At 34.2% G+C, this 21,257-nt stretch overlaps 1 protein-coding gene across 8 annotated transcripts in view; it reads left to right on the top strand.

The window, feature by feature from the left end:
- FAM135A (family with sequence similarity 135 member A) overlaps positions 1-21,257 on the top strand; it is a 151,528-nt gene that overhangs the window by 73,132 nt on the left and 57,139 nt on the right. For 4 of the 8 annotated variants that reach the window (XM_020897086.2, XM_020897085.2, XM_070450219.1 and 1 more), the window contains 6 exons: positions 1,341-1,514; positions 4,518-4,644; positions 5,326-5,479; positions 9,164-9,241; positions 13,320-13,369; positions 20,137-20,292. In XM_020897086.2, coding sequence (XP_020752745.1) covers positions 1,341-1,514; positions 4,518-4,644; positions 5,326-5,479; positions 9,164-9,241; positions 13,320-13,369; positions 20,137-20,292 — 739 coding nt within the window. Of the gene's footprint in view, positions 1-1,340; positions 1,515-4,517; positions 4,645-5,325; positions 5,480-9,163; positions 9,242-13,319; positions 13,370-18,598; positions 18,874-20,136; positions 20,293-21,257 lie in introns of those variants that run through there. The other 4 variants (XM_070450222.1, XM_070450220.1, XM_020897087.2 and 1 more) reach the window with 3 other exon arrangements.

Genomic DNA, 21,257 nt, shown 5'->3' with positions numbered 1-21,257 from the left:
TGATTCCACGAGCTGTAGGTAGCAAAGCCAGATGAGATGAGAAACATGAAACAGCTTCTGAGACTCTTGGAAATTGCGCTGTTGATACAGCACCACTGCCTTGCGGCATTTAAACCTGCCTAACTCCATTCCACTGTGTCACGGGCTACTCTTGGTGGTGTAAGTGATGCCAGCTTCAGGCGGGCCTTTCTTGATTTCAGAGAGTTACTGAGACTTGGGACTCTTAGATCTGACAGTTGTTTCCAAGGTCCATGAGGAAGGTTTAGGACTGGCTACCCTGGTTCAGGAAGATCTCCTGAGAGGGAAACGGCAGCCCATTTCAGTATTCTTGCCTGGGCAATCCCATGGACAGAAGAGCCTTGCGGGCTACAGTCCATGGGGTCACAAGAGTCACACACAACTTAGTGACTAAAACAACCCTAAACTTGTCCACACATCTGGACAAGTAGTCACACATTTTAGGGACAAGCTGTGCTTGTATCCATTTAAAACAAGAAACAGAGATCCATTTTACTATTCTACTTTTGTAGAAATGGTTCTTGAAAATTGTATACGAATTCAGACTGCTTATGGCATCAATGTCTAGACAGCCACAGTGCTGAGAGGCCTGATGTGAGATGCCCTCTTTACCACTGCAGAGAAATAAGAGTCTTTACGTGGTAGCTGCTGCTCCTCTGGGATGCTTGTTTATTGCAGAGGAGTCCTTGAGGGGATTTGTTCTTAAACCAAGTCAGAACTCTGTTAGTAGGGTAAGCTGAAATGAGTACATAGTTCATAGCTTAGGTACGTGTTGGTTAAAAATATGTATATATTTGGAAGTAATTTTTGTGGCATTGTTTCAGTTTTTGTATGTATAAATCTAATGACTAAATATTGATGATAAAATATATACTAATTGCTTATTTTTGAGCAACGTTTAATAACAAAATTTTTTACCATAAAAAGTTTCAAATACCTTTTGGGATTTATCATAATAGGATTTGACCTACATGATACTGCAGCTTTACTATAAACAGTATTCCCTATTGGAGTAAAATTTTAGGATGAGAGTATTTCCTAAAGTATCAAAAAAAGACTCATTTTGTAGGCACAGTAGTGAAAAACAGTCCATTAACATGGAAACTGTAAGTACAGATAGAAAACTGTAAGTAAGATCTGGTTATTTCTTTACTGTTAGATTTCATATTGTCTAATGCAAATGTGATCCTTTAAAAAGTGTTCTCATTTTGTTTTTAAAAAGTAGTTAAGTAATTAAATATTTTGATAGTTTAAATTACTCAACAAAATGTTGGCCTTCACTGAATTTCCATACTAACACACAAACGGGTTGCTTTTCATAGGGCAGATGATCTGAACGCCTTGCAGTTAATAAGCAGCCGCACGCTGAAGCTGCACTTCAGCCTCCAGAGAGGCCTCCATCACCACGTTAACGTCATGTTTGATTACTTCCACCTTTCTGTCGTGTCTGTTACAGTACATGCGTCACTGGTTGCGCTACACCAACCGCTGATAAGGTAAATGTACCAGCTCCCTGATCCTTATTAACATAGTGTCTTTTATTTTTATAATGAAAGCATATGCTTTGGCGAAGATAACTGAAATAGGAATTTCTAAAGTCACACTTATTTAATACTTTCATCTTTATACTAAAGTGTTAGTAAAATTTAAGAGCATAGGAATATTAAATTGATGACTTTTTTATTGCAAAAATATGGAACAATCTTTGTCACACTGACCAGGAGAAATAATACAGTCTGGAAACAACCATATAGTGTTGTTTAGTGTAGCATTTATGTAGCTGCACTATAATTCATTCTCTGGGGAGTACACTCATCTTTTCATAGCTTTTTTTGTCTTTTCTCTGAATGGACTTAGTTGTATCTTCTTAAATCTATACTATACAATAGTCCTTGTTTTCTAACTTATTAACCAATTTTATGGATCTTTACCAAATAAATCTTTTTAAACTATATTGTATTAGCCTAAAGGTATATAATATTCTGGATCATAATGAATGCATGTGGATAATTGTTTTTTCTGCTCACTTCCATGGGGAGATGAATTGTCATTCATTAATGTGAGAATAAAATAACATCATGCTTATGGCAGGGGCAACAAAAATGACACTTTTAAATCAGTAACTTATGTGAAAAGATTCCATATTGACTTGATTTCTGAACTTCTTTATAATTTCTGGCATAAATCTTATTCTAGCAACTGATATTAGGGATGATGCTCGAGGGTTAAACTGACTTAGCAGAAAACTAGGTGATTTTTGGAATTACCCTGAGAATTTATAGAAAACCAAGACACTTTAACAAATTTTCCCCCTAGTAACACCCTGTTGCATATCTTTAAGTTGCTGTAAAAATCGTGAGCATGTCTTCCTCTGTGTTGTCCTGTGATGTCTTTAGAACATGGGGCCAGGAAGAGTCTGTTTCTCCTGATGACCTACTTTTGCCTTCCTTATTCTGTAGTAAGATCTGTAGCTAGTTATTGTATGAGTTTTGTCTTTCCTGTTAGACCTTTGAGAGCTTGTTCTCAGTTGCTATAACTTTTTAAACAGGAAAGTGTTCCTATTATTATACATAATTTTATTATAAACATCTTCAAAACAATTTTAGATGTCAATTAAATAAACTAATATTTAATAACATGATAACTCAGTGAAACTTCTTTGATGGGAAAGTGTATTTTTTGAAATACAGCTTTTGAATAGTATATTTGGTATGAATTACATGTTAGGTTTTGAAATTAAAAGTTTTTATCTGTTTATAAAATACATTCCTGTAGTCTTCTGAATTTCTTATTTTATAATTTCAGTAAGAATCCTGAACTATACTATTCCAACCATTCCTTTTTCTTTGTAACAAAGAAATACATTTATGGCTTAGTTTTTTTCTGAAAAAGTGTAGGAACAGTTCATTAAGTTTCACTCGGGTGAAAAGTGCTGCTTTTTAGTCCCTGATTACATAGAACTCATCCTGGTAACATCAATGTGTGTTTCCTCTTGCAACACAGCTGTTTTTGCCACAAGCTAGTAGGGGAGAGAGGCAGCTCGCATCCTAGAGACCTTATGCTGGAAGGAGAAGACACTTTTGGCTCAGAATCAGAAGCCAAGAGTATTAGCTGTTGGCTCTGGTTCGTGATGGGAGAGGAGACTGGGACGCCTGTAACAGCTGAGGTTGCTCCCCTTTCCATTGTTGCCTGGGCTCTGAAGTTCCCTCTTTTGCTGCTGGAGCTGTGCCCTAGAGGGAGCAGTGGCTTTCCTGTACTTCTTGGCCTGTAAACTAGATGGTTGGGTAGGGAAGGAAAGCAAGGAAAGAAGAAGGCTCTCTGCTGGTGGCATGCAGTAGAGGGTCCTGTTAACGGTAACATTCCTCACTGTGTTTCTGTGAAGACAAGTTTTTTCCTGAAGTTTTGTTATGACTGGACTTTCTAATCCTCTAAAATAAGTGAAAAAAATTAATTTAGAATATTACCTTTTTAAACATTATTTTTACCTAAAACAATTTCTATGATCAACCCAACTATAGATATAAATCAGTTACTTTAACTGGGTTTTGGATTTCTTTCTTTACTTGTTTTTTGCATAACTTTTTTCTTATACTTGATTTTTTTTAAGTATAGCTTCTTTGACTCAATCCCGGGAAACTCAGTTCTGTCATAGCAGGTGGAATTTACCATTGCCTTGCTATAGCCTCTTGCCTAGAATCTAGAGATTTCATTGTTGCAAAGCAAATTGATTTTGCACATGAAGGCTGCCCTCTGCTTTTGGTACGTTTGATTCACTTTCCTGTCTTACCCCTTTTGCCAAACTGCCAGACAGTCAAATGTTTTGGCCTTCTTATAATTAGCTAGTACTTAATCTCAGAAAAAAAAGTTGTCTGTGATTTTTAAACATTCAGGCAGAACGTGGTTCTTATTCTGTAGAATTTGTGATATATTAAATGTAATGTTAGTACTAATAGCAGTGGTTCATACCCTGTGTGATTGAGGTAGTGCCTTGAAACACTTACCAAGAGTATCTTAGAATTTATAGACTTTTAGTGAAGAGAAAGGAAATACCTTGTTTTTGAAGAATAAAGAGAAAAAGTAGACTCATGGTTTTCCTTTTTCTGCCCTTAAGTGGGACCTCTATTTCTGTAAGAATCTCCTATATTTGAATGTTAACTTTGTGAATTTGGTCACCAGTTCTGACAGGTCAGTATTTCCAAATTAAAGCTGGACCCTCATTTGTCACTGAGCTACTCTTGATCCCACTCTGTCTCTCTCTCCTAAAAGCCCAGTAATACAGAAGTAATCTCAAGCATCAAGTCTTAGTTTTTTTTAATAATAATATTTCAGATTTTAAATGAAATATTGTAAAAGTACTTTAAGAATACTTTAGAAATCATAATCTTGCAAAGTCCTTGCTTTTTGTTCTATTCCTCAAAGACTTTCTTTTGTAAACATTTAACTTCACACTCTATAAATAGACTGTTATGACAACAATAATGTGATGCTTGTTCCTCCAGTTTTCCTCGTCCTGTGAAGACGACTTGGTTAAACAGAAATGCACCAGCACAAAACAAAGATTCTATGATTCCTACTCTTGAAAGCGTGGTCTTTGGTATTAACTACACAAAGCAGTTATCACCAGACGTAAGAACTGATGTATTTATAAAGCCTCTTTTCTCTCTTGTTTTGAATGAAATGTGTTTTAACTGTTATATATCTGTGGACCTGATAGTTCTTTTATGAATTATTTGAGCTCAACGACTTATAGATCTAATTAAACATGATCTTCACAAGTTGATTGGTTCCAGTTTTTTATGAAAATGAACCTGGAGCTTCAAGATTTTACAAAATTTAATGAATAAAGTTCTTTAACAGGCAGTGCCTTTTTTATCTTGTTACTGTCACCTGTTGCTCTCTTAACGGAGCTGGTAGGATCGTTCCAGAGAAGTCTGTGAAGAGCCACTGCCAGAGTTGAGACCTAACTTGCAGCAGTACAAGTATAGCTGTTACTCCCCTAAAAGAAGAGAAGGTTCATACTATAAAAACAGTGTCCCGCAGCTGAAATACAATCTGAATCTCAAATTTTCAAAAATCATCATTTGATCTGCTTGTTTTTAAAGTCCAGTGAAACTAAGATTTCTCGAGTCACATTTCCTGTGTTTAGATTACCTGTATGAATGAGAACAACTTCCTAAGATGCTGCTAGACTTCCTACATGTTTTAGAATAACTGTGGTTAGTAAATCCTTTGTTTTTCTAAGTTTCCGGTGTGCTATTCTCAGACTCTGGTTACTAACATTGTGTCCCAAATCGCCCCTTTGTCCAGGGCTGCAGCTTTGTCGTCGCAGACTCCTTCCTGCGTCACGCCTACCGTTTCCACTACACCCTCTGCGCCGCCCTGCTGCTAGCCTTCAAGGGGCTGCACAGCTACTTCATTACGGTAACAGAAGAGCTTCCCTCTTGTCAGAAACTAGACCTGGGTATGTTGAAAGGAGCCAGGCCCTCTTCGTTCTCATGCTGCTGTTATCAGCGTGGCCATAGTTTCTGCACTAAACTTGCTTCATGTGCTTCACCTTTACTGCTCTCTCAGCTCCATCTTTTTCAGTCTTTGATAATTACTTACTGAAATTTTTAAAAATTTTATGATATTGAGAAATAATTTCTTGGTGCTAAGTTTGAAATGAGTCTTTTGATAGATTTTTTTAACAGTATGTCAGTATACTTCTTCTCTTAGAATATAACCAGAAAGTGTACTGGAAAGCAAATGTTTAATAGAATTATTGGATAGGAAGATAAATTAGGGAAAATAAATTCAACAGATTAGGTAACGTAAATTAAATCCATACTTCCAAATAGTTAACAGTCTAAGCAGATTATAGGTATGTGGAACCTTTTGTAAAATATATTGATTTTAGGTGATTTCAGATCCTCTTTCTTCTGTTTCACTTCAGAAAATAATAACATTACTCAGTTTTAACATTTTGAAAATCATTTAAATAATTTCTAAAAATCAGTCTTCAGCTTTAGTCCATTAATATATACCTGTAGGTTGTAACACATAGTAAAAAATCATTTGCCTTGATTTTATATGCCACTTATAGTTTGCAAAATACATATATCATTTCACACAAGGTTATTGATTTATGAAAATGTTTTTATTCAGACATTTTATGAAAGTTTTATAAGCTTTTATTTTCAAATATCAGCTAATAGCTCATAAAAAGCACATTTTAATAATTTTTTGGAATAAATTATTTTCATCATACTTACTTGAATGAATGAGAAATTGCTTTTTGAATTTTACTGAAGTTGATCACTGTTCTTATTTCTTTGTTTCTCAAGGATCTTAGTCTTTTAACAATATTGATGCACTATCAAAAATAGTCACTGTTACTGAAAATAATTCTTGGCTTTGAGACTAAATTAGCCCACTTTTATAATTGCCTACCTTGGACTACAAAAGAATTGTAAGAAAGTGAGATGATCTGTACCTCACTTAAATTCAGCAAGCTGTGAGAACAGGCTGTTGAATTTATTTTCCCTAATTTATCTTCCTATCCAATAATTCCATTATTCAAATATTCCATTAAACAGGTATTACTCAGTTGACTATTTAGAGTGCTTAATTCAAGGATCTCAGTGTAGCTCCTTTACAAACAGAAGAAAGGTTGTTCTTTTTTGGCTCATGTGTTCTTCCTCAAGACAAAAACAGTAGCACAGAAACATTTTGGTTACTTTTCTCTGAAATATTCTTTTTCCTTGATGTTTTACATACTTAGCATCCATCTGTTTCCCTTAGGAAAGTTCTTTAAGAGACTACTGCCTCAAATGTTAACTTTTAAAAATGTTGTTTTTTGAAAATGAAAGAATTGTTTATGGAAAGAATTGTTTATAGAACTAATTTAGGCTATTATTTATTCTCAATTAATGGGTAAATTATACTCCATTTATTTTTAAATTTTGTCCTTTGGAACTCAAATACATTTTCTTAGGAGAATTATGTGATGAATTTTGGTTAATTTAGGTTTAACGGTCAGACCACAAAACTGTCAAACCATAATATTAATAAAGGACAATACTGTGTTCCTGAAAAGTAGTGGTTAACACAGAAGCCATGTGTAATGGCATTTCTGAGGGGAATCTGTTAACAGTTTAGGTGTTGACTGTTGGAGAATTCACAGGCATCACCATGTAGTGCTTAGGCCTGCCTGTTTGCACCACCGTTTTCCCTTACTACTTGTAAGTAACTGGGACCATGTATGCAGACTGACTCCTGCTCTAAGGGCAGGAGGGTTGATGGCATCCAGATGTGCAGAGTGTGTCGGGAAGGAAAGATGAGGGCATGCAGAAAGCAGAGGGTGTTAATGGAGGAATTCCCTCGGGCTGAGCAAGGTGCTGAGGAAAGGGCAGGTCTCTGTCTCTGGAGAGCTTTGACCTCCCTGTTCCCTTAATGAGGAATCAGTCCAGCATTGAGAGAGGCCAGAGAAACACCCCCAACTAGGGGCATTCCTTGTGGTTTTAGTACAGAGCACCCTAAGTGAAGTGGGCCTGTCCATGCCTGTGTAATTTTCAAATCATTTTAATGTGTAATATTTTCAAATGAAAAACACTTAAACCATATTTTAACTTAGAAAAAAATAATTTTCTCCAAAAGGAAATAATGTTTAAACAGGCATCTCTTGTCAAAGGCAAAGATTTCTTTCAAAGCATAGACAGTATTACCACTTTATCACTAATTTAGCTAACCTCAGTTTGATAATTCTTTTATTTATATGCTTTTTAACTTTCTCTCAGATAAAGATGGCTCATATGACACACATATATTATTTTGAGCTTATGAATATAACATAGAAAATACCATAATTTTTTAAAGCCCTTATATTTAATTTCAGAAGTCAGTTACTAAATAAATAAATATCAATTTTATTCCAAATTATTTGCTTAAAATATTTCACTAGAAAATAAAATTCTAAAGCAAACCCGGACTTAAGTTTTAGATAAGTAGATAATAGTGGTAGAATAAAATTATTAGTACCTTACACATAGTATTTACTCAAAATATGTTTGGTGAGTAGATGAGTGAATGTAATAGCACAAAGACGGTTTTGTTGACAATTGAAAAGTACATAGGCATCAGCACATACTTTATAGTAGTTTCCTAGGGATTTTAAAAAATCAATCATCTTCAATAAATATTTATTAGTAATACTTCGGGTTATCCTTAAACTTTTCATTATTATTTATATTTTGTTTTCTATTTGTTGCGAATTTTATTCTTGAGGGTGTCTTCTAGGAAAAAATCTAAAATTTTTGTTAACTATTCAGAATAAAACTATTGCACTTTCTAAACTGTTAACATTGTTTATTTTTATCCTAGCAAAACTAAATTTGTAGGTACCAGATATTTCTGTAAAACACTGTTCACTAACTATTATTATATCCACCAGTTTTAATAAGTTTATAAAAAGTAATTCTTGGTTAGAGGGTGTATTCTAGTTCCTTCTACTATTTAGCACTTTTCTTGAGCTTTCAGATAAGTCTATATTTTAAGTAAGTCTATATTTCAAATAAGTTTAATAAAGTCTTCAAATTCTGCCATGCTATGAAGAGTTTATCTAAACTCCATTCCCTTTTTAAAAATAATGCCTTAAATTCCATTTTGCTTGTGTCTTTTTCTTTTCTCGTAGATGAATGATGTACATTTTTTTTAATGGCAATCAGTTAAAATACTGGTTTGGTAAAGAGCTGTTTTTGAAAATGAGCATCATGAATTCTGAAATCTAGGCTTTAGCAAGTCATGAAACCTTTTTGGCCCCAGTCTCTACACTTGTAAAAGCAGAGGATTGACGTTGCTGATCTCTGACACCTCTGCCAACTCTAAAATTCTGAATTTAAGATATTAAAACGTAAAAATAATATTGGATTATGAAATGTTGAGTGGCACATGCACTTAGAAAAAAGAACAAAGTAACGTAAATATGAATGTACATCATTTGTAATTCTAATAATCTAATTAACTAACTGAAAGATTCTGCTTTGGTGTTCTAATCTAATTGCACTAGCGGATCAATACTAAATCTATTAATAACAAAGTGGAAAATTCTAGTAAATTTTGTTGTAAAAGGAGTATAGTAACTAGTGCTGTGTGCAATCCTTATAACTAGCCAAAGCCAACATGCAGGTCCTTTATGAGCGCCTTCTCAGAAGAAAACAGCCACCAACCCAGAAAGACACCTGTCTAGGTACGTTCACAAATAGGTTAAGTAAATAATCCCTTTTAATCAGTATGAAACTTTGCTTTAATTTAGTATCAAGTTTCATAAATATGTATTTTTTAATACTGTATATTCTCGCCACCCTTACTTAAGAACTTACTTTAAGAATCAACTTGAATTGTAGATGAGCTTTGGTTAATTCTTAGTTTTTAATGTTCAGGTTTTTGGAACATTTAAAATTGGAAATGTTAAATGCAAAGATTTCTTTGTTTTTTTTCCCATATTTATTTTAGAGTTCCTGGAAAGAGCACTTTTTAGAAACCATGTTCATTGCCAGAATTTTTTAGTTTAATGGTAATGGCTTAAATTTGTTCAGTTTGTCTTTGGGTAGGGCTAAAGATGATAAAATGTGGTTTGAAAACTGAAGCTAATTTCATGCATTACAGAAATAGAGAAACATCTTTAATATCTGGTTTTGTTTTTTGAGTCAGTTTGCATTTATTTTTTTCTAAATTTAAAAAGCAAAATACAGGAATATCAAATCACTGCTACCCAGATATATTACATATTTGAAAAGAGATAATTCTGATTTCATTTTTTCATTGATATATTTCTCTATATGTTTTAGACTTTTTTTCTTGAATAGCAATAGTACTTAATTTATTATCTTTCCCTAAGTATATTGAAAGTTTTTACTTTGAATAGACCATCACAATTAACATTTTTTTAAAGTTATGAAAAGTTATAGAAATAAAAAAATAAAATGAAATCACAGCATTTGTCTCTCAGTTTTCAGAAGTATGCCCAAAAGGAAATTAAGGAGCCAAAATCTTTCTCCACATTTCTCAGATGAAAATTAGCTCAGAAATATTTACACTGAGTCAGTTTTCACTAAAATTGTTACGCGAGAAACTTAGCAAGAAGGAAAAAAGAAAAGTTGAAGATTTATTTATGGTCATTATTTTGGAACATAATTTTATCCTCTCGTTAAGTATGTTAAGTATAAAGTTAAAGAATTCATGGTGTGAAATTATGGTCATTTATGACATATTTTAGTATTCTTTTTAGCAAAAAATTGTACTTCTCACTTCCTATTGTATTGCCAGCCTATCAGTTTACATGTGAGCTTGCTAAATGATTTTTTAAAATGCTGCTCATTTAATAAGGTCTGTATAAAGAAGGGCCCAGTTTTTGGTTGGATGGGAAAAGACATGATTCAAAACCAAAACATAATGAACTTAGTTAAATAATACTTCTAAAAATATATATTTATCTTTTATCCTTCATTCCTGGCATTATATTAGCATTATCTAAACTGTACTGTAAATATCTGTTGAATGAATGAATAGATGAGTGGGTAAATAGATTTAGAAAATAAATTTAAGATACATTTACCCTTTGACCTAGCAGTTATACTTTTGTTCATAGAAAGGAGTACTGGTGTTTTGTAGCATAGAAAGGATTACTACTTTGTAATGGTATTTGTACATGCATGTTCATCACAGTATTCTTAGTGACAGAACACTGAAAACACAGATAAATGTCCATCATTCAGCAAAGAATAGAGTATGAAGAAAATTATGAGGTCCCTACACTAAGGAATATTATATAGCCATTTTTTAAAAAGTGCTTTAGAGCTGCATATCAGATTTGCATGAAATATTACTGAGAGATTTCATGCAGAAAGTTTGCAAAATACAGCCCATTTTTATAAAACAGTAACTCCAGATCAAATATATGTGTATATTTGAAAATATGGAAGGATGTGTTCTAGGTTGCCACCTTGGATTAGCAAGAGGAGCCAAGTTAAAAAAAGTTTGTAGGGAGTTCCCTGGTGGCCTACTGGCTAGGATTCTGGGCTTTCGCTGTCATGGCCTGAGTTCAAAACCTGGTTGAGAAACTGAGATCCCACAAGCTACATGAAATGGCAAAAAAAAAGTAAGAAAATAATAACCTTTGTTATTCTAGAAATTTTATGTAAATCTCTAGAAAATTATATAAATAGATACATAGGCATTTTAAAAAGAAATTAAACTCCTAAATTATTATCTTAAGTAATAATTTAATATCCTAAATTAATATCCTAAAATTTAACAATATCCTAAATTCAAATCCTAAATTATTTTGAAGTCATTTCAACCCAAAGATTTTGAAGTTAAGTTTTACATTTAAGCATCCCTTAAGGTGTTTGCGTTGAAGTAGCTCTCAAGAATTATAATGCAAGTAGACCAGGTTCTGCATTTAAGCTCTGGTATGTAAAGGTGACAAAAGTGTATCAAAACTCTACAAAGTTTATGCTCATTTTTAAAAAATTAATAGGGTATGTAGCCTACTGAGATCAATTTTGCTGATTTTCTTCTGTCTCAGGAAAACATCATGAGTGATACGAAAATAGATGTTGGTATATGAAAGTTTACGATTTTAACACAGGGTCTGCCGCAGATTTTTTTTTTTAACATAACATTAGAAACCACTGATTTATCTGATAGTGAAGTAATTTGTGAAATCAAAGCAAATTTCTTTAGTTATCAGTGGTTACTTATATATATTTTGTGAATTACAAAACATTTGTGTGTCCTACTGGTTTTAGTTATCAGTTGAGTATTTGTTGTTCAGATCATAGCTTGGTTTGTTCTCCACAGCAGTGTAACTGCTTATTTTATCAAATTGAAATGTTTACCATTCTTTTATCAAGAAGTAAATATTTACTATACCTTATGAGATAGTGAGCTGAGGAATGAATTCAAAGATACCACAAAAATGTTTTCTTGTCTTTGTGTGAGAATGATCAACTAAAGTCACTCCAGCAGCAAGATTACGGAATTTTGTGTCTTGATAACTGCTGTTAGAGTTGTCCTAGGAAAACTCATTTTAGTTTGATTTCAGATAAACTTAAGTGTATCTAAACGTGATATTTTAGACATTAGCAAAATCTTTTCCCTGCAAAAAATAACTGATCTTTCTATTCTGTTGGTTTCTATATTCCTTTGTAAATATTACCATTTTAATTGTAAGTTAATCAGCATTCCCCCTGTGTAAATGGTTATAGCGTACATTAAATATAAGTCAAGATTACATAGAAGAAATGGCCTTGGTTTTAGACTGCCTTATAGGAAACTAAATTTATTGAGCTAAGATATAAACTTACATTTTTGTTGAAAAGAATTTTGCCATTCATTTTCATTAAATAACTTATATTCCAGGTATGTTTTTATTATTTTGACTTGAACTTTTTAGAAATAGCTATTGTAAAAAGTAAAGTATGTGTATATGTAATACAAAATACTAAGATTACTAGAATTTTTAATATGTGAAATACAATAAAACTTTAGTTATATGTTTTATCTTTTCCATGATGCAGTTGTGCAAGTTACTTGAGGCATATAGTCAGTACTTCTTGACAGTGTTAGACTCTTAATTTAATAATACAGGCATACTTCACTTTATTGCGCTTCAGGATACTGTGTTTTCACAAACTGAAGGTTTATGGCAGCCCTGTACCAAGCAGGTCTGTTGGCACCGTTTTGTGTTTCTGTGTCACATTTTGGTAGTTCTCCCAATATTTCAAGCTTTTTTATTATTATTCTTATATTATGGTGATCTATGATCAGTGATTTTTTTTTTTATGTAACTATTACAAAAAAAATTAGAACTCATTGAAGGTTCAGATGATGGTTGGCATTTTTTTATCAATACAGTATTTTTTAATGAACGTATGTACATTGTTTTTTTACACATAATGCTATTGTATACTTAATATACTACAGTATAGTGTAAACATAACTTACATGCACTGAGAAACCAAAAAATTCATGTTGCTGGCTTTATTGCAGTATTTTCCCAATTGTAGTGTTCTGGACCTGAACCACAGTATTTTTGAGGTATGCTTGTAATCAGAACATATAATTTAATAATCATCACATTACCTGCTTAATTTAATGTATTTATGGAAGTATATTACATTGAAATTTAATTCATTTAGTATAGTCCAGATATTTTGCAACCTCCTAGGTTTTTAAAAGTAATTTACTTATAAAATTTCAAAACTAATTTTCAGATATATAACATTGAAATACTTACTTTAATTACTGTTTACTCCTTTCAGAGGAAATGGATGTAGAAGCTCGACTTACTGAATTATGTGAAGAAGTTAAGGTATTTGGATTTTTAAAATTCCCATTACCAAATTATTTGAATGTATTCTGTTTCCTTTTTAAATACTTTATTGAAAATAAATTATTATTTTTTCCTTTCTCAAATGCAAAGATAAAATTGTTGATTCTAGGTAGAAACACAACTTAGTTGACCAACATTTGACTTGAGTGTGAAGTTAAATTATCTTTTTTTCTAATCATTATTGATTAGAATCTTTTTTTAAATTTTATTTTATTTTTAATTGGAGGATAATTACTTTGCAATATTGTGATGGTTTCTGCCATACATCAGCATGAATCAGCCATAGGTATACATGTGTCCCCTCCTCTTGAACCTGCCTCCCACCTTTCTCTCCATCCCACCTGTCTTGTCGTCACAGAGCACTGGCTTTGGTTTTCCATGTCATACAGCAAATCCCACTGGCTGTCTATTTAACATATGGCCGAGTAATATTCCATTGTGTATACGTACCACAACTTCTTTATCCATTCATCTGTCAGTGGACATCCAGGTGGCTTCCATGTCCTAGCTATTGTAAATAGTGCTTCAATGAACACTGGGGTACATGTGTCTTTTTCACTTATGGTTTCCTCAGGGTATATGTCCAGTAGTAGGATTACTGGGTCATATGGTAGTTGTAGTCCTAGTTTTTTAAGGAATCTCCATACTGTTCTCCATAGTGGCTGTATCAATTTGCATTCCCACCAACAGTGTAAGAGGGTTCCCTTTTCTCCACACCCTCTCCAGCATTTATTGTCTGTAGACTTTTTTTGATGATGGCCATTCTGACAGGTGTGAGGTGATACTTCATTGTAGATTTGATTTGCATTTCTCTAATAATGTGTGATGTTGAGCATCTTGTCATATGTTTATTACCATATGTATGTCTTTAGAGAAATGTCTGGTTAGGTCTTCCTCTCACTTTTTGATTGGGTATTTTTTGTGTGGGTGTGGTATTGAGCCACTTGAGCTGCTCGTATATTTTGGAGATTAATCCTTTGTCATTTGTTTCATTTGCTATTATTTTCTGCCATTCTGAGGGTTGTCTTTTCCACCTTGCTTATAGTTTCCTTAATTGTGCAAAAACTAGGTCCCATTTGTATACTTTTGTTTTTATTTCCATTACTCTAGGAGGTGGGTCTTATAGGATCCTGCTGTGATTTATGTCAAAGAGACGTGTCTGCCTATGTTTTCCTCAAAGACGTTAATAGTTTTTGGTCTTACATTTAGGTTTTTACTCTATTTTGAGTTTATTTTTGTGTATGGTGTTGAGACGAGTTCTAATTTCATTCTTTTCCCGTAGCTGACCAGTTTTCCCAGCACCACTTATTGAAGAGACTCTCTTTTCTCCTTTGTATATTTTTACCTTCTTTGTCAAAGATAAGTTGCCCATAGATATGTGAATATTCTGGATATTCTGCATATAAATGAAATAGCAGAGACAATTAACTGATCAGAAGTGTGCTTTTTCCTCCTATTAGTTAACTCAGAGACTTTCTGGACAAATTTTTTTTAAGCATTACTTGGATTTACATACTTTTATAAAATGATATTGTTTAGAAATGGAAATTTATTTTATTTCAAGAAATGAGTTTCTCTTGGTTTATTTTTCTACCAGTCATTCTTGCAATTAAATTGAATAGATTTTTGTTTTTCCTTTTCTTCCCCATGGAACTAAATGTTTTGACTGTTTTAGGATCCCTGTGTATTTCACTGTTGTTTAGCTATGTTAATGGAAGACATCAGAAACATTAATCAAACAAAAATATATATTTGACTTTGGGATATATTTCTGTATATAAATATAAATGAGAACTTGATCCCTTTGAAAAAGATATTTACCTTCTTGTAAAATTATACATAGAAGAGACAATTTCATATCCCATTCTAGCAGCTTTCCCCACAGTTCAAGTAAGTTAAATGTCTTCTTTTAAAAAAAAAAAATCACTTATATCGTTATAATAGTTGTCCCAAAGGATTTTAGAAATAATAAGATGTTTGTGATAAATGTAGAAAAAATATACTGACTTTTTCTCTAAAAGAACAGAAAGACAAATCAATGGAACTAAATAGCGCTGGAACAGTCATTAAATATGTGTAAGAATTGAGTATATGATAAAATTTCACAAACATTCAGTTACATAGTAGCATGGCAAAATAACATGTTATAGAAGCAAATTCTAAATGGACTTGAAGAGTTAAATGTCAAAAAAACCTGTAAGACAAATATATGTATACTTGTATATATAAACAATCTATCCTTGGAATATGAAATAACTTCTTCAGAGTAACAGTAAACAATATGATATTAATGATTTAAAACTTCTTTAAAACAAAATATATAGTTGAACAGAAGCATTAGACTGGAAGAAAATATTTGCAATACCTGAAAGTGGCAAATGATACTGAAAATATATAAAGAACACCCCTGGGAAAAAGGGGTACACATAGAAGCAATGTACAAAACACAGTTCTTAGAGCAAGTTAGCTGTTTAGGTGACACTCATTCTTACTGAAGACCAAGGAGATGCAGATTTAAGCAATAAAGTGGTTTTTTTACCTTGAAATTTGGAGAAATGAAAGTGATTGCTAATCTCCATTGTTGGTAAGGTGGTAAGGAAACTAGTGTCTGCATAGGCAGTTGGTAAGGGTAGAAATGGTACATTTTTTAGGTCAGTTCATCTGTTCCAAAAACACCCACATGCTCTGCCACAAAATAGTTTTTATTTAGAAATGTATCCCACAAAAAGTACTAATTCATTTCAACAAATATAAAGCATTATCAACTACCATGTAGCCATTTAAAAGAATTAGGTGAATCTCTGGAGAAGGCAATGGCAGCCCACTCCAGGACTCTTGCCTGGAAAATCCCCTGGACGGAGGAGCCTGATGGGCTGCAGTCCATGGGGTCGTGAAGAGTCGGACATGACTGAGTGACTTCACTTTCACTTTTCCCTTTCACGCATTGGAGAACGAAATGGCAACCCACTCCAGTATTTGCCTGGAGAGTCGCAGGGACAGAGGAGCCTGGTGGGCTGCCGTCTATGGGGTGGCACAGGGTCGGACACGACTGAAGTGACAGCAGCAGCAGCAGCAGCAGAAGGGTATGGCAACCTGTATTGACCGATACACTCCAGTATTCATGCCTGGAGAACCCCCTGAGAGAGAAGCCTGGCAGACTACAGTCCACAGGGTCACAAATAGTTGGACACGACCAAAGCGACCCTGCGTGCGTAGACGCAAGACTCTTTTATCTGTGGCAGCTCTGCCTCATTGAGAGTTGAGTGTGAAGGTGGCGCAGCTGCTTGGTTTGCAGGGACCCTGGCGGCACCAAGTGTGCAGGGACATGGACTGCCTCCGCCGCAGGAGTTACGGCCCTCTCAGAGTCTTTTGTCGAGCCTCCTGTAGCTCAGAGGGGCTCTTTGGCCAGTGTTTCTCCATAGCTCTGGCCGTTCAGGCACATAGAGGGCCCCCTGGCTGCAGTCCTGCTCTGTAGATGGGCGCATCAGGCACTTAAAGGGGCTCCCTGAGTGGGGTCCTACTCTGTAGTTCAGTGCGTCAGGGGCTTGGTGGGCCAGCCTCTCTACTGTTCAGCTCTCGTTGCTGGCGTGTGGGGAGAGCAAGGCTATGGTGATGGCTTCACCCCCTACGCATGACTCAGCTGTATCTCCTTGCTTCCATGGCTGCCTAGCTTTCCTCCACAGGCATTTCCCACCACAGTATCCTCTCTCACATCCCCTTGATCTGTCCCTCTGCAGTCAACAGCAACCCTCTCCCTGGGATTGCTCCACAATCCCTAAACTCCAGCTCCCAGCTGCTGCACTTTCTAGGGGACCTGTATCCCTGTCCGGGGTATGTATGGCTGCAGCAAGGACTGTCTGATTCTCATTCCATTTAGGCTGCCACAGATCAGCTGTTTCACTCTCAGCCTTAAATGTTTCTCCTCTGACTCAGACAATGGCTCCAATGTAGGGATCGCACCCCTGCTTCAGTTCCCCCACCCACTGAGTGCAGGTCCAATCCTATTAACACTCCTGTTTTTCCTTGTAGTCCCTTTGTCCTACCAAGTTTTGCATGGTTCTATATATTCTTTTCCGCTGGTCAGGTACTCCTGTCCTCTGTCAGCTGGTGTTCTGCATGACTATGATTATGGTGAGATACAGATTCCCATACCTTGTAGATCTTTTTCAGAGATGAATTTGGCAGTATGTATCCAACACCATAAAAAAATATTCCTTCTCAATTCATACCAAATAAACAATCAGAAATTCATGTGTAATGTAATTTGTGATATTATAAAACATTAACCTAAATAAAGACCCAGCGATAAGACAATGGTGAAACAAATCATGGGACACTCATAATGTAAAAACATTGTGCAACCTTAAAGGTGATGCTTTCAACAAATATTTGATGATGTAGGAAAATGCCCATACTGTGTTATTCAGTAAAAGTGGCATAAAAATATGATTCTATTTTTTTCCTTTCTGTAACTGAAAATAATTGAAGACTGTATACTAAAATGAACTTTATTTTTTTTTCAGTCAAAAAATGTTAATGAATGCTATGAAAAGGTATACATCTATATAAAACAAAATAATGAATTTATTTTTAAAAATATACAAGTATAAATGTCTTATTATTCCTACATTTATATATATATAAAAATCTTGTCAAACTTAATTCCAATTTTCTTTTTAATATAAAAAAGAATTATTATTTCTATTTTGATATTTATCATAAAGAGTTATATAAACCAAAGGAGTAATTTGTTTATAGGATGCTTTTCCCAATAATGAAAATACCAAAAGTCCCTTCTCAGAAACTTGATGCCATGCTGCCTGAGAAATACAGTTTATAAATACAAGGTATCTATACAGCCTTGCTCTCTGGGGGGAATTATTTTTACTTGTGTGTAGATTATACCAGGTGTAGTATTGCTTGCCTTACACAGTACTCTTTAATTACTGTCAAATACCTAATTCTAGTCTTCTTTTGCTAACTTCATTAAACTCATTCTTGAAACCATACTACAGGTTTCAGCTTATTTATACTCCATTTTTAATCTTCCGTGTGTTAAGAGACATAAAAAACTTGGTAGCTTTATTTCTAATAATATTTATACATCATCCCTGAGGCAAAACCCTTCGTAGAATTTCTGTGTGTGTTGAGCTGGTGTTTATCATCTGTTGACTCGTTAGCTTCCATTCTAGAATTCTGGAATTTGTCAGTATTTTCTGAATTTCTCCTTGTATTCTGGGAACTTTTTCCTTATCTGAAGCCTATAATTCCTTATTCATTCATTCATTCATTCGTTTGCTACATATCTGTTGAGTGACTACTGTGTACTGGTTACCAGTCACACAAGTGAATAAGACATGATTCCTCCCCTTACTTATTTTGCTGAGTTTTTGTTTTATGTGTCCTCTGACTTAAGAAGATAAATGGAAGCTTGGTTCGGGTCAGGGAAGAAAAGCCTGCTGAATTTCAGACTTTAAAAAGGGGTCTGTATAAACAAAGAGAGTATCATATATGATGAGCAACATTTAGGGGCTTCATTTGTTTTTTAGAAGGGGACTGGTGAAGATATAATGAGTATAGTTGGGGACGTGGTGAATTGTCCAAGCATAGTTGTCCAATTGTTGTTGTGTCTAGACATCAGGGATACTTGATCCAGAGACATAGATGTAGTGGTGGTTGGTGTGCAGGTGGAGATGAGCTGTGGGAGTGGCTGTTAACTTCAGTCTGAATACACAGCTTCCCCCATCTTTATGGTAGGAAAGTGAAATCAGCACCTGTGTATATATTTAAAGTAGATTTCCTAGTGTTACTAATAATTAAAGGCAAATTTTTCTATCAAGATACTATCTGCGTAGAAACTGACTGCTGCCTTAGTGGATAAAACGTCCTTCTGAGAAACATCATTCTGCTTTATAGTCTTTGTTATTCTTTGTTTAGAAGTTCTTTATCAATTCAAGAAAACTAAAAGCCTTCAAGAAAATCTACCTCTCATTCAGTACTCTTAATTTCTGTCATCAATTAAGATGAATATTTAAATAAACAGGACAACTTAATATCACTATTAGAACATTCATAATATATATACATATAATAAATATATATTTGTTTACCCACTTTTCTCTCCTCATTGGACTGTGAGCTTTTCATGTTAATCTTAGTGTCTGTAGAATGTAGCCCCCTGGCATGTAAAATGTGCTTAATAAATACTGGATGCATGAATTGTTAGAAAAGAAGAAGAAAGAAGTGTTTGACAACTCTGGGAAAGGGTTTCTGTGAGCAAAATAAAATCTAGGAGCAGAGGTGTGAAGGAAGAGAAGCTTTAGAGAGAATCTCAATCCTTTGAGGAGCACGTGACCTTTAAATTACTTAACTGATTGAAAATAAATCATAAAGATTTCACAATTTTTCAAAAATTTTATAACTTTGATCATGATTTGTTGTGCTTAAAATTCCTAGTTTTAGTGTTTGGATTTGATCATGTTCTATAGAATCCTGATTTGTAACTTTAGACTATATCTGATATTCTTTCGTGTATTGAAATATTGGTTAAATTGTCAGAAATGCTAGAGTAACTACCAAGATAGAAAAAAAGCCATTGGTCAGTTGGTCTCTCTCTACACACGCATGCAAGCATGCACAGATGCACATATTTTAAAACTAAGAAATCTGCCTTTGTATTAATATACAGTATATGTGTTACAGTAATTCTCAGAGAGTAGTTAAGTTTTTTTTTCTTGTCATTTCAGAAAATAGAAAATCCTGATGAACTGGCAGAACTTATAAATATGAATCTTGCACAACTTTGCTCACTTTTAATGGCGTTATGGGGACAATTTCTGGAAGTTATAACACTACATGAGGAACTAAGACTATTACTAGCACAAGAGCACCATACTCTGAGGGTAAGTTATAAAAAAAATTATTTTAGAGCATTTTAACGAGTATTGTCATTTATCTTTAGAAATTTCTTATGAATAAAAATTCTGATTTTTATCTAATATGTTCATAAATGAGAAAAGAGACATCTATCATTGTGGTATTGTTTGATTGTTATCAAAGTTAATAATAGAACAATACACTTGAGTATATGACCTATCTCAGATACAACCCTTGCTACTAAGAGACACCACCTATATGAAATAAAATATACAATACAGGATAGCTCTTGGAATCCAGGAACAGGAATTATCACTAGATCTCTTAAGAAAAAGAAACCAGAACTAAAAAGCCATCTCAGAATAGACAGAATGTGTCTCTCCAAACCTCGTACTCCCTCCTTTTCTCTCTTCTTCCTTCACCTCATTTAGAGATATACATTATGAACTTTGCAGGATTGGGGGAGTAATCTAGACATGCAGTTTGTTATAGGTCTGGTATGGACAACTATGCAGAAAATTTTGTACAATTTGATTGTGTCAAGAGGCTTCAAGATGTTAAATCTCTGTCTTTTCAGCCTTATCTCCTTATGTACTCTGTATGCACACTAATTTTCCTGAATTAGTTCCACAAAACATCATGTGTATTTTCTTTTCTTTTTTGGTTTTTCTTTTCTTAATTATAAAGCACAAGTGAAAGTGTTAGTTGCTCAATCATGTCCAACTCTTTGTGACCCCATGGTCCCTCCATGGAATTCCCTAGGCAGGAACACTGGAGTGGGTTGCCATTCCTTGCTCCAAGGGATCTTCCCAACCCAGGGATCAAACCAGGGTCTCCTGCGTTGGCAGGTGGGTTCTTTACCATCTGAGCTGCCACATAAAGCACAATATATAATCAAAATCAGAAAAGTTCATAAAACATGCACATTTTAACAAGCAGTTAAAAGCACATACCCTTTTAACGATCACCCAGAGCAAGAAATAGAATTTTG

The sequence above is a fragment of the Odocoileus virginianus genome, chromosome 19 (genome assembly GCF_023699985.2).
Source record: "Odocoileus virginianus isolate 20LAN1187 ecotype Illinois chromosome 19, Ovbor_1.2, whole genome shotgun sequence".
NCBI classification, from domain to species: Eukaryota; Metazoa; Chordata; class Mammalia; order Artiodactyla; family Cervidae; genus Odocoileus; species Odocoileus virginianus.
Note: the sequence above shows the minus strand (reverse complement) of the source record. Positions and strands in the feature narration are given on the sequence as shown.